This window comes from Cheilinus undulatus, linkage group 8 (genome assembly GCF_018320785.1).
Source record: "Cheilinus undulatus linkage group 8, ASM1832078v1, whole genome shotgun sequence".
NCBI lineage: Eukaryota > Metazoa > Chordata > Actinopteri > Labriformes > Labridae > Cheilinus > Cheilinus undulatus.
The window spans coordinates 6,141,427-6,164,241 of NC_054872.1; the positions used below are offsets into that span (position 1 = coordinate 6,141,427).

Below are 22,815 nucleotides of genomic sequence, written 5' to 3' on the forward strand. Positions count from 1 at the left end.
GTCAGAGCTACAACAATGATTTAAAACACGTTTTAAGATGCCAGCAACGTCACTCTTCATACCTGCGCATCTACTACAGCTCAGAGGATTAAATGGGCTCGTGCTGAGCAGATACAGTGGTTTTTGAGGTAACAGGAGACTTTTATTGCCTTTGCACCTCCTCTCACGGACTCCAACTCGTGTTCATCCGTACGGTGAGTCACAACAGACAGTTTATTGACATGATTCTGATCATTTCCGTCCTTTATTGAGGAAGAATTTGAGCAAAAAGCCTTGCTGCGGAAAGAAGTTTAGTTTTTACGTTGACGTCATAAAGCTGATTCGACGCTCTGTCCCATATCTGGACGCGGTTGCATTCACATCCCATCCGAACCGTGCCAGAGTCCACTTGAATCACCCCCGAGACCGCCTCCCCATGTGGGCCCTGGCCCAGTTTATTCACACTACCAAAACAAACCGGACTTTGGACTCAAGTGCACTCGGATCCGGGACCAGGCCCCTAGTGTGAAGGCACCCTAAGAGATAACTATCCCTCTTACATACACACTGCAGACATTATGTAAATTGTTTGTAGCATTTATATGTGATGTAATGATACTGTCCAGATTCTGCTCTCCAAATTTTGGTAACGCTTGTCTTGATTTCTCTTCTTATCAGCATATGGGAAAATTCCCATAACTGCTTGTTTTTACAGAGACATCAAAATCATAAAAGGTAGTTTGTACTGGGTTGTTTTTGAATTTCCTGAATTTTGAGAAATAGAAAACAAATTGAAACATAGGAGCGTTTTGTTCCTTCTACTAAACATATTAGAGTTTCCTTATACACTGATGCAGTCCTTGTCTTTGTGTTAGTTTTCATCGGATTGGTCTTCTAAAGCATTCTCCATGGTGTTGACAGGTGCACTGATGATAAATCCACATGTAGCTCATGCATGTTTTTTTTTTTTTTTTTTTAAATATTTAGGAGTTTTAAAACTAGACTTCCAAACTGCAATCCTATAAAGTCCCATCTACTCCCAGTGTGTGCTCATTTCACCCCTGTGTATGTTTGTAACCTACGTTGTGCAGACAGGAGGTCCAGGCTGCTGTTTTTGTTGCGCCATGATGGCGGTTTTGTGTGTCAGCGGTGAGTCTGATGGTCGTGTCTGTTAGACGGCACCTCGACCTCAGCTCCAGGTCTGCAGCCGGAATCTGAGGAATGTCTGATATGTGAGGGAGACAATCTCAACTCTGCTGTTGCCCTTCTTTGGGCAGGAAATCAGGGAGAGAGAGAGCAACAGTTGATACTGTACCTGCTTCAGCTGGCCACACATGTGTGAGCGCGTGGTCATGAATCTCAATGTCCTCACAACAGTAGGAAGCTTAGATACAGTTGAGGGGCTCAAAGTAAAAAAGGCTGGGAACCACTGCCGTAGCAGACACGCACTAGAAGTAAACTACGTAGGGTAAGCATCACAGGAAGCTGGTAGCTTTGTCACTATCTGTTCGGCCAGAAGGTAAATCAAAATCTTGCTGGATCCAATCAAGAGAAGAGCAAAAACATCTGTTTCACCTATAACAGCTAGAGCTCCTTGAGGGGTCATGTGGGGGGTGCTGCAGGAATGGGGTCCCAGGACCACTGTAGGTCATGGTATAACCAAAGTGAGAGTTGCGTCCCATTTTCAGCACAAAGTCAGACACATTCCAGATGTGTGTTGGCTTCTGCCAGGGTTGCCTGTTGTCACCAATTCTGTTTGTGATTTTCATGGACAGGATCTCAGGGTGCAGTTGGGGGGAGGAGAGTTTCTGTATCCAGGACCTCAGAATTTTGTCTCTGCCTTTTGCAGATGATGTGGTTCTGTTTGCTTCCTCAGCAGGCATTGGAACATTTGCAGCCAAGCCCAAAGCGGTCGGGATGAGAGTCAGCACCTCCAAGCTGGAGGTCATGGTTCTCTGCTGGAAAAAGGTGGGATGCTCTCTCTGGGTGAGGAGTGAGTCTCTGCCACAGGTGAAGGAGTTCAAGTATATTGAGGTCTTGTTCTTGACAGAGGGTAGAATGGGCTGTGAGATTGACAGGCAGATTGGTGCAGGATCAGCGGTGCTGCGGGTGTTGTGCCGGACAGTGGTGGTGAAGAGGAAGTTGAGACAAAGGGAAAGCTTTCGATTTATTGGTCAGTCTTTCTCCAGACCCTCACCTATGGTCATGAACTCTCGGTAATAACACAAAGAATGAGATCTCCCATACATGCAGCCAAAGTGAGTTTCCTCTGGAGGGTCAGCCTTGGAGATAGGGTGAGGAGTTCAGATATCTGGAGAGCGCCAGGTGTAGAGCCGCTGCTCCTTTGCATCACAAGGAGCCACTTGAGGTGATTCAGGCGTCGATCAGGATGCCTCCCTTTAGAGGTTTTTCAGGCACGTCCTTGGGATCCTCCAGAAAGAGTTGGAAAGTGTCGCTGGGGAAAGGGATGTCACATGCACATTAAATGTAAAATGTTTTCTTAAAAGTTAGAGTAAAACAAGCTTTATCTGTCTTTTGAGGGCTAGGAGCAGCACTGTAATGACAGTGAGCTCTGTGTCCTTTAAAAATGTTTAATAGAGCTATGAAATAAAATTCATTCTCCTCATTAAACTACAGGTTTGCAGGATGCTTTAATAAGACAGTCCTTAAGAGCTGTTTAAAATAACACAGAAACACATTCTTCTCAAGTGCAGAAGACAACACTTAAGTCATTTGAAAAAACGACAGTTTAAGGAACAAGGATGAAGAACAGTTTCAAATTTGGCTCAGATGGGTCTGATGTTTCTGTTTATAATGCACAAATGTAATACTCTGCATTGCAAGGTTAGATATTACAGTGCATTTGTAAATTCTGCTGATATTTTTAGGGTATATATCAGTAGAAAATTTTCTGTCTGCCAACAGGATAATTACATTTCTAAGCTCTTGTTTTGCATCAAACTTTAGTATTTTCGGTATCAGTGTGGGTTGAAAATATGGCCTTTACCCTTAAGCAACCTTTTGGAGCAGACAAAGGATGTGCAATTTTGAAATTGTCTTCAGTTTTAGCACTGAGACTGAAATGTGATCACACATAGACAGACGCACACGTGGTTACACACAAACGTTTCTGTTTCCTCAAATTTACTCCCAGGGGAGTCCAGGGGGAGTCTGCTCCAACTCCTTCCCTCCTCTTTGTGTTTTTTTTAATGCAGTCTGAGACATTTAGAACCAGACAGTCACATTCCTACATGGTTGTGTTTATTTCAAAGAAAGGTGCATAGAAATAGAGGAAGAGACATGGACGTCCAGACAGACGCCCTCATCTAGCCCCGAGTCTGCGTCTCCACCCCAACAACAGGGCAGAGAATAGGAGATGGAAATACTACCCAGGGCTGGCGTTGTTGTTGTGGTCAGTTATAGTACATTCTCCGTGTGTCTCGGAGCATTTTATTTACGTTTCCTGAATTAGCCTGGAGGGTGCGGTAGGTTCTGCCCGTTCTGTCTGAGGCTCGTGAAGCGAGACGGTTTCTGGCAGCAGCTGGCCTCACCCCGGGCCAGCTGCTGCCAGACCAAGAGCTTAAAGAAACATTTGATATTTAGACAGAATCAGTATTTCACTGTCATTATGTGACATATTTACACATAGAGCTACTGCCTGTAAATTAGAGGGGAGCTGTTGTCAAGAAATACTTGCAGTGACTCATCTCAACCAAAATTTCACCACATTTTTGTTTGCAAATAAAAGCCAAGTCATGAGTTATGATCGTATTTTATTTAGATACAGAACATTCATGCACATTAAACCACACTGAGTGTTATAAACCAATCATCTGAATTCTGGACTCACTTCAGCATGTAAATAGCAAAATTCAGTATGCTTTTTTGATAAGGTGAATATCAGACTCTGATGAACACCTAGGTTTGACCAATAATCTTTTACAGCATAAATAATCTGGTTTTTGGTCTGTTGCCTCCGCATGAATAAAGAATGCAAGGAGAAGCCGAAGAGGAGGAGAAGAAACCTTGGATAGTCATATTTTTGGAGTAAATCTAAAAGGAATTTCATGCTCAACAGACTAAAGAATATAAATATTCTTATTTTGCCAGGAGGGGGGGAAACACCAAAATGATGATGTACTTCAGAAAGTGTCTAGAAAGTGACAGCTGAAGTTTAGAACTGCAGCTGGAAATCACTAGACTATCTTACCACAAGAGACAAAACAACATGAGCTGTTGTGTACATCACTGATGCTGAGAGCAGCTAATGAATCAAAGCTGACACACCCCTGCTGCACTGTCAGACTTACAGCTTATCAACAAAACCCACATATAGCATATATGTGATACTGACTCAAAGTTATGATTAGTTTTATATCGCATACTTTTTTGATGCTATCCATGCTTTTGTAGGTCTTTGATAACTTTTTTAGCAAGCCTGGAACTTGGCTGACTTTCAGGGATATTGAGAGATTAAATCCATACCAGTAACTCAGATATTGGATGTCTTTTGATCCATATCTAATCAATTTTTCAATCATTACTGCAGTTAGACAGTAAGCCTGTAGCCATGTGATCTGTTTGTATCCCAGAATGCATTGTGACTGGGCTTTGGCAACCAATGGTAGGCTGCTCTGTCGTCACGTTGTGCTTTGCTGATCAGCGCATGTGCACAAACTTATAAACTGCAGAAGAAAGCCTGAATGACTCATAGTAGAGAGAAATAAACAGAGAGGCTGAAATTTGTCCTTCAGAGTTGGTGTACTTTAAATAATGACTCAAATTCCCAAAAGCACAAGGACATTTTGGTAAAAATGTCAATATTTTGTAGACTTTTTGTCACAAGTTTCCTTTTTTTTTGTTCCTGCTCTAGTTGCAGGAACAATCAAAAAGTGGATTATAGATGGATAAAAGCACGTCCAGTGTCAGAGTTACTGGTGTGGATTTGAGCTTTAAAGACCCTGGAAAGTAGGCCAAATTCTAGGCTCACTAGAAAATGTTCTGTAAGAGCTAAAGAGGCGTGGATAGCGTCATTAGAATGACACAACAGAGGGCTTTTAGAGCTTGTGCCTACAATTTATGGTTCAAAGGAAATTTAACTTTGAATAACATGTCTCTGCTTGTCGTATGACAACACTGTCCTCAGAAGGTTAATCAGGCCTTCTGTGATTTTTGTCATTAGTGGGGAATCTACGGTGGCCGAGAAGGGTCACAACACATGCGAAAGCCACAACACTTGCATATTCAGAAAACACCTGCATCGATTTTACAACCCGTGCCCTGCAAATGCCAAAACACATGCAAACTCAGAAAACACATGCAAACTCAGAAAACACATGCAAACCCAAAAAACACACAGAAACGCACAAAACACATGCAAACTCAAAAAACACATGCAAACTCACAAAACACATGCAAACCCAGAAAACACATGCAAACTCACAAAACACATGCAAATGCAGAAAACACATGAAAACTCACAAAACACATGCAAACCCAGAACACATGCAAACTCACAAAACACATGCAAACCCAGAACACATGCAAACTCACAAAACACATGCAAACCCAGAACACATGCAAACTCACAAAACACATGCAAACTCAGAAAACACATGCAAACTCAGAAAACACATGCAAACCCAGAACACATGCAAACTCACAAAACACATGCAAACCCAGAACACATGCAAGCTCACAAAACACATGCAAACTCACAAAACACATGCAAACCCAGAAAACACATGCAAACTCACAAAACACATTCAATCTCAGAAAACAGAAATGTTTCCAGGGAAAGGGACGGACCCACATCCTGTTTACGTCAGCCATAACGGAGTTGTTTCCAAAGAGGTAAGTGTTCTTTTAACAGACTTATCGATGTCTGATACCGATGGTTTTGTGTATTAAAAATTCCAACAAATTAAGTTATTGTCCCCATAACATATTAGTCCATGCAAATAATTGTTAAACGTTCTTCAAACGTTGTTAGCCTGAAGCTAGCTCGCTCAGGGCCACTGAATAGATGCATTATCAGCGTATGTTCATCGTTGTCCCCAGCCGAGCACACCAAGCACACCATACCCTCTTCTTGCGCTCTTCTTCTGTAATGGACTCTAGCACTACCACTTAGTTAAATCACTATGTATCAGCTTAGCGCTATCACCACAGGTTTCTCTCTCTCTGGATGTAGAGGATAACAATTATCTGCATGGACTGATACGTCATGGGGACAATGACTTAATATGTTGGAATTGGTAATAGACAAAACCATTGGTATCAGACATCACTAAGTCTGTAAGTCTGCTAACATTTAACTCTTTGGAAACCTATTGGAAAAACTCCGTTTTGGCGGATGTAAGAAGGATGTGATTATCGTCACCTGGAAACACTTCCATTTTCTGAGTTTGCATGTGTTTTCTGAGTTTGCATGTGTTTGTTGGGTTTGCATGTGTTTTCTGATTTTGCATGTTTTCTAAGTTTTCATGTGTTTTGTGAGTTTGCATGTGTTTTCTGATCTTGCATGTGTTTTCAGAGTTTGCATGTGTTTTCAGAGTCTGCATGTGTTTTCTGAGTTTGCATGTGTTTTGTGAGTTTGCATGTGTTTTGTGAGTTTGCATGTGTTTTCAGAGTCTGCATGTGTTTTCTGAGTTTGCATGTGTTTTCTGAGTTTGCATGTGTTTTCTGAGTTTGCATGTGTTTTCAGAGTCTGCATGTGTTTTCAGAGTCTGCATGTGTTTTCTGAGTTTGCATGTTTTTTCTGAGTTTGTGGGTGTTTTCTGAGTTTGCATGTGTTTTCTGAGCTTGCATGTGTTCTGTGAGTTTGCATGTGTTTTCTGAGTCTGCATGTGTTTTCTGAGTTTGCATGTGTTTTCAGAGTTTGAATGTGTTTTCAGAGTTTGCATGTGTTTTCTGAGTTTGCATGTGTTTTGGCATTTGCAGGGCACGGGTTGTAAATTCCATGCAGGTGTTTTCTGAGTTTGCAGCTGTTTTCTGAATATGCAAGTGTTGTGGCGTTTGCATGTGTTGTGACCCTTCTCGGCCACCGTATGACTCTGACCAAAAAGTCATCATCTTGTCGTGTGTTTATCCAATTCTTCAATATTTGATGATGGTCTTTATCTGAAAGGGCATATTGCATTATGCTGTTTACATAACACCTGAGTGATCGGGTAATTCCAGAAGTCAGATAATGATCAGTTTATTAGTGTGCATGTAAACAAACTCACTATTGAATGTGTAAATCTGATCCTGAGCTGTAAGAGCTTCATGCCCTACACAGAGGGCCCTAACCCTGGGTTAAGACCATATGTCTTTGTCAGTGATGGCAAGAGCGCATCATAATGAAAGTGAAAGCAGCACAAGAAGAAACAGGCTGACACTATAGATCTGACAAGCATGAGCACGGAGTGTGAAGAGTGAAGTCACTCATGTTGGCATGACCAGTTATTCAAACACAGTCTGAGTCTCTTTCAGTCCTGGATAGAAATAGATGTAGATTCTTCTTCTTGTGGCTCTGGTTGGTGTTCGCTCTCTTCCTCTGGCTCTTAAAACTCCAAACATCCCGAGCTGAACTCGTGTTAAACTTTCACAGTGCCAGCCACAAACCTGTAGCTGTAAGCCAACAGAGGAGGGTGGACGCTCCGTTTGCATGGAGAGAAGGTTATATTTTGATTAGAGGGTGTGTTTCATTAGAGTCCATGCAGTTTCATTTCTTCTTCTCCATGTATTTTATACCACAGCCGTGCAGGATCAGTCTCATGTTATATGCCTGTGGAGAGACTGAGGTCTTGTAGACGCTGTGTTTCTTTCAAGATAGCAGATCCCAGACAGTGTAGGCAGCCTCTGAGGTTTCTGCTAACCTCCAGGCCACAAAGGTTTCAGACAGATAATCTGAAAAGGAAACTGTCGTAAACCACTTTCCGCCCCTTGGATTGGATATAGCAGGGTTTTAACTCCCAGCTCCAGACAGCGAGGGAAAGTGAGACTCAGACTCTGGTTGCAGTCTCTTGTGAAATCTGTTCTCAAACCACAGATGAAATTCTTGTCATAGCTTTCGAATGTCCAGAGCTGCTGCAGAGGTCCGCTGGACTCCATGTACAGACTTCACCTCTCTATCAGTCAGGAACATGAGGACAAGTGCAGGCTGGAGGATCCAAATCTGCATCAGAGCATGAAATGAGACCTTTTCCTCTCAGTTATTTCTCCTGTTTAAGAGCTACTCCACCTCGTTTTATTTCTGTTTTCAGCTTTCTTATTTTGGGTTTGCTTGTCTTCCACTGTTCTGTGTTTCAGCTGAAACCAGTCCAGGAAAATGTTTGGTATTTATACCAGCTCCACAGCAGGAGATCTAAACAGCAGAGAGCCGAGGACAATACCAGCCCAGATGGGCATAAATAACCTCCAGGGGAATGGGCCGGGCCCGGCTGGGTCCGGTTTTAAAATACCAAAAAACGAGGGAAGTTCCACATGCAAAAAACAGGAAGTGTGGGCCTGTAGAGTCAGCTGATCCCAGCCTTCCACCTTCCTGTCGGGGGGGTTCCTTTCCAACCTTCCCACTTCCTGTGTTTGAGGACGCAGCAGCAGGGACCGCAGGGACCCGACCAAAACTAAACTACTGAAGCTTTTTTCATCAAACCATCCTGATAATGAAGCATCTGGGGTGGATTATAAACAGTCTGCCTTTTTTTAAATCTTTTATATGTATGTGCAGAATTCGCTTATATTTTGTGTAAGGAGTGTTTAGTTTATTTGTTTGTTTGTTTTTAACTTAACATCCACCATTAGGACCAACTGGTGTGTTTGGTCTGAAGGATTGACTGAGGTTGGTGCCACTGCTAATGGCAGCGCTACGCATTTAATACCATCCACCAAGGGTGTCCAAACTATGGCACAGGGGCCAAATATGGCCCGCAGTCCAAGTTTTATTGGCCAGCAGCATATTCTAGAAATACAGATGAAATATGGCCATATTTGAACATGAAGCTTGTGCTTGATTGTATTGCACTTCATAGTTTCAGCACAAGGTGGTGCTATCAGGCTAACTCTGTAAACAAACTTCTCAAAAAGAAAAAATTATTGTTTTCTTCTGACTGATAACATTGGAATCCAAATAATAATATTTTCTAGCTCCCTGATAAGTTACAACAGGTCAACCAGTACCAATAATATTCTAGGGGCGGAGCCAGGGGTAGTTAGAGTCAAGCTCTGCCCTGATCATGTGATCTAATGCCAGCCCTCATTAGCTGACAGTCAGCTGGTTTGCTCTTATCACGCTGATCACTCTCATGCTGCCTAACCTGCTCTTTCCTGGTCGCTCCCTCAGCAAGCTGCTCTTGCAGCCCTCCTCCACCCCAGCTCCTCCTTCATTCTGCTTCTGACTTAATCAGTGTCGTTCAGTCTTCAATGATGCCTGCTCTCCTCTGGAGTTTTTGCCGCTTCTCTCCCTGCCTTAGGCTTTCCTTATCGGCATAGGAAGAGCAGGAATGTGTGCTGTTCCTGTTTGATACTTTCCATGTAGACCCATGGGCCGCTAGACAAAAATAATAGCAATAAGTGCTCATTTATAACTGCTAGTAAATAAATATATATAGCTTCAGGTCATCTGTGTTTCCTGACTGAACAAGCCATTTAGACATACTCAGTCACTAAACATGTCTTAACCTACATTATATTGGTTTTACAAAAGTTAATATACCTCACCTTGTGGATATTAAACTGTCTCCAACATCCTTATATAATTACACCCGGCTACACCCTGGACTGGTCGTCAATAAATCACAGAGATTTACATAAAGAGATGACAACCAGCCACTCTCAAACCTGTGGGCTGTGGCAGGAAACTGGAGTGAGGCCATTCATGCACAGAGAACATAGAAACACCAGGTTTCAAACCTAGAACCTTCTTTCTGTGAGGCAAAATCGCTAAATTTATACAATTTTAAAATAACTATTTCTGCTCATTTATTCATTTAAATCAAGCTTGTTTTTTTTTAATTGGAACATTTAAGTGTTTCCTTTCAGAGCAAAACATTGGGCTTTGGTCCCCTATATCTCCCTAAGAATGTTCTTGAATTTATCTTAGAAAGCTTCAAAGAGAAAACCCAGGTTCTTAGACTGCTGAATTGTTCACACCGGTGTTTTTAAGTTGATTAATGCCACATGTTTGTAAGCTGAATGCATGTTTCTACTAGTTAGCATAGAGAAACGTGCTTTTTATGCCCATATAAGGACATGAGACTGCAGGGCAGTGGGCAAACACAGAAGGTACACAGGAGTGTGAGGAGAAGTAGCATGCAGCATATCAGTATGCAAAATTGAACTGAACCATAAAATCCACTGCAATGCTTTGAAATACTTTGGTAGTTCTAAAGTGGATGTGCTGCTCTAAATGACACCAAAAGAAGGAGATGAAATGATGTTTTCCTGGGCCATCTGCACCCTAAGTGTCCCATGTGCGGCCTGGGTTCAAGTCCATCCTGCAGCTCCTTTCCTGCATGTATGCACCCAACTCATCCCTATTCCTGGTCCCATCGCATGTCCTCTTTAAATAACGGCATTAAAAGCCCAAAAATACATCTTAAACACACGAATTGATGGAAAAACTGGTTCAGATGAGGCTTTTGCCAAAAATGACATGCATCAGTCTGTATTAAGAGAACAATGCATTTAGGGTGAGTTAAAAAAGTAGTTAAATTAGCGTGAGACTATGATTTGATTAAAACTAAAACCAGACTCTTTATAATGTTGGAAAATCATTTCATCACATGTAAATGCCCATGTGTGGTTTGTTTTGTTTTTATAGTGTCTAATGATAAATCTCCTACATATGAACTAAATTTGCACTGTTAAATTAGTACTTGACCATATTTAAGTCATGTTTTTATGCATAATATTTTATTAGATTTATAAAATTGCTATGAAATAGAATTAAAACTGAGTTTTATTGTGTCATTCTTATTCTAACATATTTGCGTGCTGATAAGTGCAACATTGAATATTTCATCCTGTCATATCAGAATTCAAATGTTGGACAGATCCTCTGTAATGTTCTTAGCTAAGAACAAATCACAGATAAGAAAGGTCTGGTGAATGTCAGAACCTTCTTAAACTGAGTGAGAGGGTTTCAAGAATAGATTTCCTTTTAACCCATAAGGACCCACCGTAACACAAGTGTCACATGACTTTTGGGTCCTGTAAAGCCGTGTCTCCATCAGGGGGTCCAGTCTGATTCAGTTCGGTTTGGTATGGTTTGGTACGCTGAACCCCAAAATAGTTTGCGTTTCCACAGACACCCGTGCTCTCACTCGGGTGGGCGGCTGTAACAGCATGCATGTAAAGTCACAGACAGCGTGAGTCTGCTGGACCAGCAGCAGAGTTATAGAAAGGATGAGTGACAGAAATCAGTTGGGAATAAGCAGTAAACAGCTTTATTTCAGCTGAAAGTGCTTTTTAAAAGAATAACTACATTTTAATGATGTTAACCGCTGTCAGTACAGATCCTCAGCTGATGGAATACGTGTACAGAGATGGTTTGAGTCGTAACAGTACGTTAATATGTGAATATATCTAGTCTAGAACAGTTTATACGACAAAATATGAAAGTTTAGAGCTGTACTGTGAGAATTCGCTGCATTAAAAATAAAGGAAAAGTTCAGCTGGTGTAAAAATCAAACTAGATTAAGTCAGAAATCCAGGGTGCGCTGATCTCATTTTAAAATAGTCTGCAGCCTGAAGTTTTACAAGCCTGTTCAGCAACCACAGAGCGATGTTTTCACAGGTTACCTAACGTAAGATGTAGATTAATAACTAGTTATAGATGAGAATGAACTGTTGTAAGGCTTCGTATTCACAACACTTAAGCATTAATTTAGTTTCTCATCCATCACGGATGGATCAGGCTGATGTGAACCTTTGGGCTCTGCTTTGAGTACTTAAAATCATCCAGATAAACGTCAGGAAACTTGATTTGTGGCCAGATACCAATATCCATAGACTACGAAACAATTAGGATCTCTGTCGAGTCCAAATATTTCCCATTTAGGCAGATATTGGTCCATTTTTCTCCCATTTTCACCCGCTTCTCACAGCAGACTTCCATGTTTGAAGCCCAGAGGCGAGCAGTTGAGTCGCACGCTGACGTGACATCAGTGCAGCCCCTATTGTTGTGTATGTAGCTCCACCTTTTTGGTACGGTTAGGTAAGATTGGCACCCCTACGGAAGGGTGCTGAAAAGTGGGACGGTACGGGTCATTTTTCTGGGACCCTCTCTATATGTAAATGCCAAAAACAGCGTGCCATACCGCACCGAACTGAGCCGGACCGCTTGGTGGAAACGACCTATTAGAAACCTTGCAGTCCCTGATGGAAACACACTGAACATTCTGGTGTGGTCATGTGATTGGTTGAATAATTTAAAAGTGGAAAAAGAGGAAACAGGTGTGAAAAAAGGTGGCATAACTTGTGAAAGCAGTGGTGAAAAGGGTTTAAAAGAGGCAACAAAGGGGTTAAAATGGCAAAAAAAAAAAAAATCATTATAGAAATGCAACAAGAGAAAAAATTTGAAGTGGTTACAAGTGACAAAAATGGGTTGAAGAGACAAAAACAGGTTAAAAAGCCAGGTAAACTTGTGAAAACAGGTCAAAAACTGGCATAAATAAGTTCAAAGTGGGAAAAAATGGATAAAAGTAAAATATAGTTGCAGATTTTTTTTTTAAACTGGCAAAAATGGGGAACAGGGTGCCAAAATGGGTAGAAATGGTGAAATGCTGTTAAAAAGTGGCAAACAGGGTATAAAGTGGAAAAAAGTTGCAAAAATTGGCTAGATGAAGTAGTAAAATGGGGTTCAAAAGTGAATTAAAAGTGGAAAAATGAGCATAGAGTGGGGAAAAGAGGCATAAATTAATAGAAACAAAGGTGAAAAGGGGTTAAAAAGCCCCAATTTCACCGATCCAGCACACATGCATTGATGTCATCAATAAATCATGACTGTCGAGGTCCCATTCGCTGGGTTTTTGTGTTTAAAAAAGGCCCTGAAATCTATTTTTGTTGTTAAATCTAATTGATATTGGCTTATGCTTTGTAAATACATAAAAAGATAAACTTTGCAATCAAGACTGGAAAGCAAATGTATTTTCCAATAGATGAAAATAGATTAACCAGAAAAGTCAAACATTTCCGATCCTTGATATTGGAGATAAGGGTATTTTTAAGTCAGAAATGTGTCGTACATGGTCTTCTGAGTCTGTGTAATGCCCCCCCATAATTTTGCTATGAGGAGAAATGGGTGTGTGCTCTTATGGGTTAAGAACAGTTGGTGAATGAGCCCTTTAGATTAATGCTCAAAGATAATCTCATATGTTACAATATATATATATCACCCCTGACCATGAGTCAGTGTTTGAATGGTGGTGAAACAAGCATCATGTTTAAAAAAAACATTGATGTTTAGAATCGTCAGATATTTGTGTGTGATTGCTGGGCTCAGATAGGTAGAGCATGAATTCTCTGCAGTTCTCGTGTCTGATTTCACAGCAACTGTGAGATCCTGAGAGCTTTCTCTTTGGCCTGGAGACGGACTGCAGCTGTTGTGAGTTCAGTTTCATGAGGTCTGGACCCAGTCCCAGAACTCTGTTCTTCATTTTTCATCGTTTCTATGTCAGCCTCTCTCTTTCCTCTTCTACCTCTACAACATGCAAAAGCCAGATTATCAGAGGGCTGTTTTCAGTGGGGTAGTGGTGCCAGCAGAAGTGGATATACTTTTAAAGTGTCCATCCAGCAAGGATAACTGCACTGTGTTAAAAACAGATATGCAAGAATATCGTGCATGTTTAGTTTTCTTTAACTGGGTCTTTAGTATTTTCACAATATCATTTGAAAATAGGATCATGTTCAAATTAAGATGAGCAGATTTTACCATCACTAGAGGTCCAAAAACAACAGGCTGAGACAACTGCTCTATTCCATACTCTTTTACAGTGTTGAGAATAATGCATCACAAAGCAATGCTCTGGTCTATTCCTAGGCTTTTCAGTTGAATTGTCCATCCAAGGACAGGGATATAGATGTGGGTTTACTCTTTAGAGACAGAAAAATAAGCAGGTATACTCTGTATACACTACACTACTGGATGTTTGTGCTTTCAGAGGCTGGGAGCAGCTTCTCAGATCAGAAGATTTCTGATTATAGAAAAATATTAAGAACACAGAATGAAATAGCAGAAAGAGACATCACAGAAAACGTTTCATTTCCAGCGTTACTGGTGCTGGTGTTCAGCACTGAAAGCTCGGGGGTTTAGGGGTTGATTGACCTAAAATCAGGATGCTCGTATTTTTTCTCATGAGTTACTCAACAGGCGAGGTGCCGGTTGTCCTAGTAGTATTTCCTGTTTCTCTTCAGCTTTCCTATTAAATATAGGCAAAAACCCAAACCAAATCTATAAAAGAGTAATCAGCAGGCCACCTGTTTTGCTTCATCCTCTTCTTTTTATTTTACCTCAGAATTTCATAAACCGAGCTGTGAAACTGAAACTTGTCTTTTTCTTATATTGGCCGGGTAAAAAGGACTTTTTCTGCACTTGTGACTTGAAGTGACGATTTATAGCTCCTACCTGATCTTTCGTGTGTTTGTGTCCCACAGAGGTGAAAGACTACGAGCCTGCGTACGGCTCTAAAGTGCGAGAGCACCCCTGTGTGGAGAGCATGAAGGACAACGTGCTGAGAGACCGAGGCCGACCTGAGATCCCCGACAGTTGGCTCACGCATCAGGTCAGACACACGCTGCAGCTAATGTTGACATACCGACACTCAGGCTTTGATTAGAATGGGTTTGCACTAAATACTCAGAAAAGCACTAATTCTTAACAAGTGTTATCTCAAAACACTTCTCAAAGAGAGTAGGCCTGGACTGCACTGTTTGTTATGTTGTTTTTTAATCCTGGGCAATAATCCAGTTTCAGTTTATTAAGATTTTTTGATCACGAAAAGAAGAAAATCCTTATTAAAGATTACTGTGCCACATGCCATGTTATGCTGCTTTTGTCTGTATTTTATCATTAGTAAATGTTTCAGTGTTTGCTGTGATGTTTGTGCTATAAAAGTAATTATTTTGTTTATTCATTGTTAATTTTATGTAAATATGTTTTATTCTTTCATTTATATTCATATATTGCTTTTTTAAAGTGATGAGAGTTTTTAAGTTGGAAAAATCAGGAAATGCAGATGTTGTAGAACAGTGGGTAACAGAGTTTAATAATCATGATCTTAATACAATATTAGCCCATTTCACCAGTTAATATCGGCCTATACCATTTGTATATATTGGCCTACAGCAGCTGTTAAAAATGGCTTTTAACTTATGTAAATATTAGCCTACATCAGGTATAACTATTCACAAATATCATCTGTGAATATTTTCTCATGTCAGTTGTAAATATTGGCTCGTATCAGTAGTAAAATTTATGTTTGTCTTGTGTAAATATTGGTCTATATCATCTGTAAATATCGGCCTATGGACATCAGCTGTAAATATTGGTCTACATCATCTATAGATATCTGCTTTTGTAATCTTTAAATATTGGTCTACATCATCTGTAGGTATCTGCTTTTGTAATCTTTAAATATTTGTCTACATCATCTGTAAATGTTGGCCTATTTCATCTATAAAAATCAGCCTATATCATTTGTAAATATTGGCCTTTATCACTTTAAATATCGGCCTATATCATCTTTAAGCATTGGCCTATGTCCTCTTTAAATATCGGCCTATATCACCTGTAAACATTGGCCTAAATCAACTTCAGATATTGGCCTATATCATTTGTAAATATCTGCCTCTATCATCTGTAAATATCTGCCTGTATCTTCCTTAAATATCAGATCATATCATCTTTGAATATTGGCCTGTATCAACTTTAAATATTGTCCCATGTCGCCTGTAAACATTGGCCTATATCATCTTCAAATATTGGCCTACATCATCTGTAGATATCTGCTTTTATAATCTTTAGATATTGGCTTATTTCATCAGTTAATATTGGCTGATCATCTGTAAATTTTGGTCTATATCATCTGTAAATTTTGGCCTATATCATCTGTAAATTTTGGCTTATCATCTTTAAATATCAGCCTATATTATCTGTATATATTGGTCTTTATCATCTGTATATATTGGCCTTTATCATCTGTAAATTTTGGCCTATATCATCTGTAAATATTGGTCTTTATCATCCGTATATATTGGCCTTTATCATCTTTAATATCAGCCTGTATCACCTGTATATATTGGCTTTTATCATCTGTAAATTTTGGCCTATGTCTTCTGTAAATATTGGTCTTTATCATCTGTAAATATTGGCTTATCATCTTTAAATATCAGCCTATATCATCTGTATATGTTGGCCTTTATCATCTGTAAATATCAGCCTTTATCATCCATAAATTTTGGCCTATATCATCTGTAAATATCAGCCTATATCATCTGTAAATATCGGCCTATATCCTCTGTAAATATCGGCCTATATCATCTGTAAATATTGGCCTATATCATCTGTAAATATCGGCCTATATCATCTGTAAATATCGACCTATATCATCTGTAAATATCGGCCTATATCGGCCTATATCATCTGTAAATATCAGCCTATATCATCTGTAAATATCGGCCTATATCCTCTGTAAATATCGGCCTATATCATCTGTAAATATTGGCCTATATCATCTGTAAATATCGGCCTATATCATCTGTAAATATCGGCCTATATCATCTGTAAATATCGGCCTATATCGGCCTATATCATCTGTAAATATCAGCCTATATCATCTGTAAATATCGGCCTATATCATCTGTAAACATTGACCTGTGTCATATGTAAATCTTGACCTATATCTTCTCTAAATTTTGGCCCATATTTATTGTAAATATTGTCCTATTTCATTTTACTATCCAACTACGCTTGGAGTATTAGCATGAACAACAAGGAATGATAATTTATAGCTTCAGTTATAAGGGCAAAGAGAATTTTGGACTGTAGCAGCTATCATCGACCACTACATGGAGCTACAGCACTGGGCATTTCTCCTTGAGTCAAATCAGAGCTCTAAACTCTACCTACTTCCTGTAGAAGTACTCTGAAGGGGTGCATCTATTTGGGGAGGCTGCCTGTGGTTACTGCAGCAGCTGCTTCTGTGGTGGTCGGTCTCCCCCTTCTCCTTTTACTGTCTGATGCATTCACATGCTGTTGTTTTTAACACAACTCCAGCCTGATGCTCTCTGTTCTACTCATGCTCTCTGTAATATCTGAATGCTTACAGCATTATTTAGAAGTCATCATCGCTAATAAGCAGCAGGAACATTTACATTTCAAACTAAAAGTATGAAGCCAAAACCATAGCCAGACATCAAGTATAGAAAAATAAATACATGTAACTGTTTTTAACAAAGTCAAAGCAAGACATATATATCATCAAAATGCTTCAATTGTCAACAAGAAGTTGAATTAAGTTTATCAAAACCCAAATAGAGTGTAGAGTGTATACAGAATGCTGTAACGCTGCATTTTCAACATGCATGTGTGATAAGAAGACAATATAGTAGAAAATGCAGAGATGTCTTTATGCTAATATTGTTTTAATGACTTTAAGGTTGGTTAAAAAGCAGATAACCCATCAGTAAAGGACACTGAACTCATCATGCTCTTCTCCTCTACAGGGTGTGGCAGTGATCTGTGCCACCATCAAGGAGTGCTGGGACCACGACCCTGAGGCCCGACTCACCGCCCACTGTGTCGCTGAGCGCATCACAGAGTTAGAGGACAAGATGGACAAACTGTCCAACCGCAGCTCCTCAGAGGAGAAGATCCCCGACGAGCAGAAGATCCCCACAGAGGTGGAGATCCCTGAAATGGTGAAAATCACAGACATACAGGACATCATAGCTGTGGACTGCTCAGTCAGTGACGAGAAGTGAGCGGAAGCTCACATACTAAGACTCTGAGGGAGATTTATCACCAAGGGCACTTATTCTACTTCTATGGGATTGAAGAGAAAAGTTTAAGCAGTGATTTTCAGGAGCTGAGCTCCTGAGTTATAGGACTTTAGCTGGGTTTTGTTTCTTTTTCTCAGCCAGCAAAGAGGATCTCTGGGTTTTGCTTTTAGACTTAATCATTTCTAAAATGCCTTAATCAGCTGAAAAGCTAAAGAGCCAAAAAGCTAAAGTTAACTGGAAGCTTCCAAAGATGTGCAGAGCATGGAGACAGTATTTTTTTAGCAGTCAGACAGGCTTCTGTCTTATTATGAGATATAAACAGGGCAATAACTGTTCAACCAAAGACATCTGATGTGCACTTTACCGTCTGAGCGTTATGTCCGTTTTCTATTGTCTAACATGTTAAGAGGAGGTTCTGCCTGAAGTGTCCTTATGTGTTTAACTTGAGCCAGCAGTGATGTTGTTTAATGATGCTGTGGGATCAATCCACAGCAGCAGGAATCCAAAGGAAAGTGTGTGTGAGTTTGTGTGTGTGTTTGTGTGACAGTGTATGTACGTGTATGAAAAGGTGTGTTCAGACTCAAAGCAGAGTAAAGTTTGACCAGGATGTGACTCAGCTCAAAGTCAATGAGAAAAAGAAAGACATGCAGATGAATCAGTCATGGCATTGCACAACGTTTAGAGCAGTGGTTTTCAACTGGTGGATCAGAACCCAAAAGTGGGTCATGGAGCTGTTTCCAGTGGGTCACAAATGTGTGCCAGGAACAAAAGTTGTAAAAAAGCTTTTAAATACCCCTTTTTTTAAGACTTTTTTTTTTTTTTTTAGCTTTTTTGCCTCCATTTAGATCAGACAGTTGAAGAGAGACAGGAAATATAAGGAGGGAGAGCAGGAGGAAAGCATGCCAGGACTGGGAATCAATTTTGTGGCCAGTGCGTCCATGGGTGCTCGATCCACCCACCAAGCCACCAAGTTTTCCAAAATTGTACGAAATTTTCTGTGTCAACTTTTGTAGGAAACTTAAAGTAATGTCACCCCCAAAAAAGAACATTCCCTCACTTTTTGGGAGTTTATGTGAGCACATTTCCAGAAACTGTGGGTAACATTTTATGGGACATTTCCTGTAAATAGGAAAGGATTTCACAAGGAACTTTATGTAATGTTTACTGGCACTTATTAGGATTTTTCCCAGAAGCTTTCAGTTGACTTTTCCAGGAGGATTCCTGGAAAATTTCAGGAATTTACACTTAAACCTAAGGGATTATTTGGGAACCTTCCTGGAAACATTTTTGGAATTTATTGGGAATGTGTCCACGATATTCTCCCAGAAACTTTGCAGTATTTTCTTCATTCTCTTTGTTTTGTCCTGTTCTGTACTCTCTGAAGTCCGAACAGTGTGTGTTTCATTGAATGAATCTGATTGGAAAAAATATCACGAAATTGGGGTTGTGGATGCTCATTAAGAAGTTGGTGGTGGTCCTGAGGCAAGACCAGTTGAGAACCACTGATCTAGACAGATTTATCCATTGTCACTGTCTTGAAACAACCATTTGAACGAGGTTCAATTGTCTCATATTGCAGAAATAGCCAACTAAGTTGTGCCTTTTACAAATCTGCATCATGATGTTAGTCTGTTAACATCTTTTTAGCCCATTAATTTCAGTTTTACCTCCAGAGTTTGGCAAGTTTTTGGTTCATATCAATGGCAGTGTATACAACAGAAGTTCCACTTAAGGGGCTCCTCAGCGAAGTCTGCACAATAGTTAATGTTTACTTGAGAAATCTTTGTACCAAGCAAAGTCAAGACGATCTAAGGCTGGCTAAACATCTGATGATTTTTAAATCTTTACTGATTTTGAACACAGACGTCAGGGTATTTCAAACTGATTTTTATCATTATAGTCAAATACACATAGATGATTCTGCAAGTCCACAGCACCACTCATATGCTGTTTGTAATGAGAGTTTAACAGCAGCTGCTGCAAAGAAGCAACCTCTAACACAGTGGTTCTCAACTGGTTGGGTCACTGGACCCACCATCAACTCCTCAAGGAGAATTGCAACCCAAATTTTGGAGGTTTTTTTTTTGATCAATCTGAAAATTTAATAAAAAAAATTTAGAGCTTGGGCCTAAGACAGCACAAAAGGTGTAACAAAACAATGAAACAGGACAAAACATGCATCTTTTATGGAGTCTTGTAGACAATTTGGCGCAATTTTTTTCCAAGGCACACATCCGCAACTCACTGAAAAGGGCTTCACAACCCACTTCGGGGTCCCAACCCACCAGCTGGGAACCACTGCTCTAACAGAAACTCTCGTAACTTTTGGGGTAGAGCAAATATAAAGTTGAGTTTATTTTCACAGCCATGTTTCTGAGCTGTAAAAGTGCACAACATGTGGTTGGTGGCACCTCAGGGTCTGCTCATACCCATTAACTAGTGCAGGTTTTCCATCAGGAGCAGCCAAAGCTGGACACATAAATGTCAAACATGTTTGATATTTTCATTTCAACATCAGGGATGCTCGTATTTCATCAGGAGCAGTAAATAGTTGTGTTGACGCCTCATACTGGAGTATTATTTCGACAAATAGTTGCATCAAGTCTTGAATTATATCCGCCTCCATCACTTGCACCCCTTTTCCACCAAGCCAGTTCGAGTGCTGGTTCCAAGCCTGTGCTTAATCCAGCACCAGTACTTAGTTTTTCTGTATCCAAGAATTGCATGTGCCAGAATTTGACACAAGTGTTGCTGGTGAAACTTCTGTACTTCGTTATGTTTACAGTATACCACAAAGTGGCTCTCTGGCTATTTTCAACCATTGTAAAAGCAAACCAGTTCTTTGACAGTTCTTAGACTGAGCTAAATGTGGGCAAGCTCCAGCTCCAGCTGACAGACCTCAAATCCTCTAGTTTTAAGCTGCGTCACAGCATGTGTAACTGGTCAACCGAACTGAGCTTTAAATGGCATAAAGGTTTAACAAAAGCACGTGTCTCCTTGTAATAGTGTTTTACCAAAGCAAATCAAAACTGAACTTCCTGCCTTCAAACTTTCTTCTCTTTTGGTCTGAACACATCCTTCAGCGTTTTTTTTACCTAGCTTTACTTAAACCTTGTTTGTCATGCAGGCAAACACTTTGTATATAAAGACAGGAAGTGTAAATAAGAGATAAAGCGGACAAAAAGGGAAAGACTTCCTCCTACTCTTCATAGAGATGTATTATTAAGCCATTTTGTATGTTTTGTGTCTATATCAAGAGGAGTGTGCCAAAGATATTTTATCCTGCCTTAAATACAGTATATGTGTCATATGTAAAATAGTGTAAATCTTTTATGAATTAAAGATATTTCTGTATACTGAGGTTGTGTTTTTGCTCCTTCTGTTATCCTCACAGGGAGTCAAATCTGAGTCAGTGAGACTCTTCTGTTTGTTTCTTTGTATTTCTCTAAAGTCTTTTTCTTTTCTTAAGAATGTCTCATCTTTAAAATAAATTTTAGCAGACAATAGACAAGGGGATAAGTAGTGTCTCTATCACTCAGTTTTTGAGTCATAAGCAGAGGGGTTTATTTTTTTTAAATGGAGAGATGTTGCTCTCTACAAAGCTCCCGCACGGACTTTTCTTCCAGAAGACCCCAGCAGGCGGCGCTCATCCCCGTCTGGTTCCTTCAGCTTTTTTCTTTTCACCACTTCTTTCAAAACCAACATGCTAGCTTACTCTTCTTCTCATTTATCCACTGTCCTACCCCAGCATTCATTTTTTTTGTACCATCGATATTATTACATTTTTGTTGTCAGTATATTTAAGCTCTTATTTTCTTGAGCACTGCAAAATCTTGAATCCAAGCAAGCTCATTATCTGATTTCTAATCAAAAATATCTCATTGCATTTGAACTACTTTGTTCTGACCAGTCCAAATAAACATCAAAATTCCCATCCATTTTCTATACTGATTATCCCATTGGGGTTCGAGGGGGGCTGGAGCCTATCCCAGCTGTCGTTGGGCGAGAGGCGGGGTACACCCTGCACTGGTCAGCAGTCAATCACATGGCTAACATCAAGATTTAAAAAGCAAAAATTAAGGCATGCAATGATTTGGTGTGTTAAATGAGTTGCTCTATCTATATCAATTATTGTATCTCATGACAAGAGATGGGTCGTTCTCAGAGTACGTTGACTTTAAGCATGTACTGTGATGACTACCACCTTTGCAATAAGATATTGCTGGATATTCCACAGTCAGCTGTAAGTGACTATTAGAAAGTGGAAGCGTTTAGGAACAACAGCAATTCAGCCAAGATACAGAAGACCATGGGAAATCACAGATTAAGGCTCATGAGGGGGTTGATGTGATTGTTAAACCAACCTAGATCTTACTGGGAATGCCTGATAAAAAGGTCAAAAAGACATAAAATAGTTATAAACATAAACACATTATGACATGATGACACAAGATAAGATGAACTTGTAAACACTGATGATCTAATTGTTGGGTGTGATAGTTAAATGTCTGATTGTGATGACAGAGTAGATGAGGACAGGCTTATTTATCTGATAATGATGTTAACAATGACTTTAACCACTGACAAATCAACTCATGGTGAGCGTGATGTGTGCACTGTCTCCTTCGTGCTGTCCATCTCCCTCTGTGTCAGCGTGGTCAATGAAGCCGCCATCCAGACCAAACGACCAATGATCCTCTCAGTGGGTGGATGTCCTGCTTGTCGGATAGAGCTGTCATTAGTCATTGTCCGGGCCGCCACCCTCCACACGGCCTCTCATTTGTGTCCCGTCTCCCCGGCCAATCATACGCCCATTAGTCTTACTTTCTCCTTTAACGGTCGGGGCCCGTTCAG

At 40.2% G+C, this 22,815-nt stretch overlaps 1 protein-coding gene across 1 annotated transcript in view; it reads left to right on the top strand.

The window, feature by feature from the left end:
• Positions 1-21,321, top strand: part of tgfbr2b (transforming growth factor beta receptor 2b) — a 69,472-nt gene extending 48,151 nt beyond the window's left edge. The window contains exons 9-10 of the mRNA XM_041793156.1: positions 14,617-14,744; positions 17,686-21,321. Coding sequence (XP_041649090.1) covers positions 14,617-14,744; positions 17,686-17,943 — 386 coding nt within the window. The 3' untranslated portion in view covers positions 17,944-21,321. The remainder of the gene's footprint in view (positions 1-14,616; positions 14,745-17,685) is intronic.
• The last annotated feature ends 1,494 nt before the right edge of the window (positions 21,322-22,815 follow it).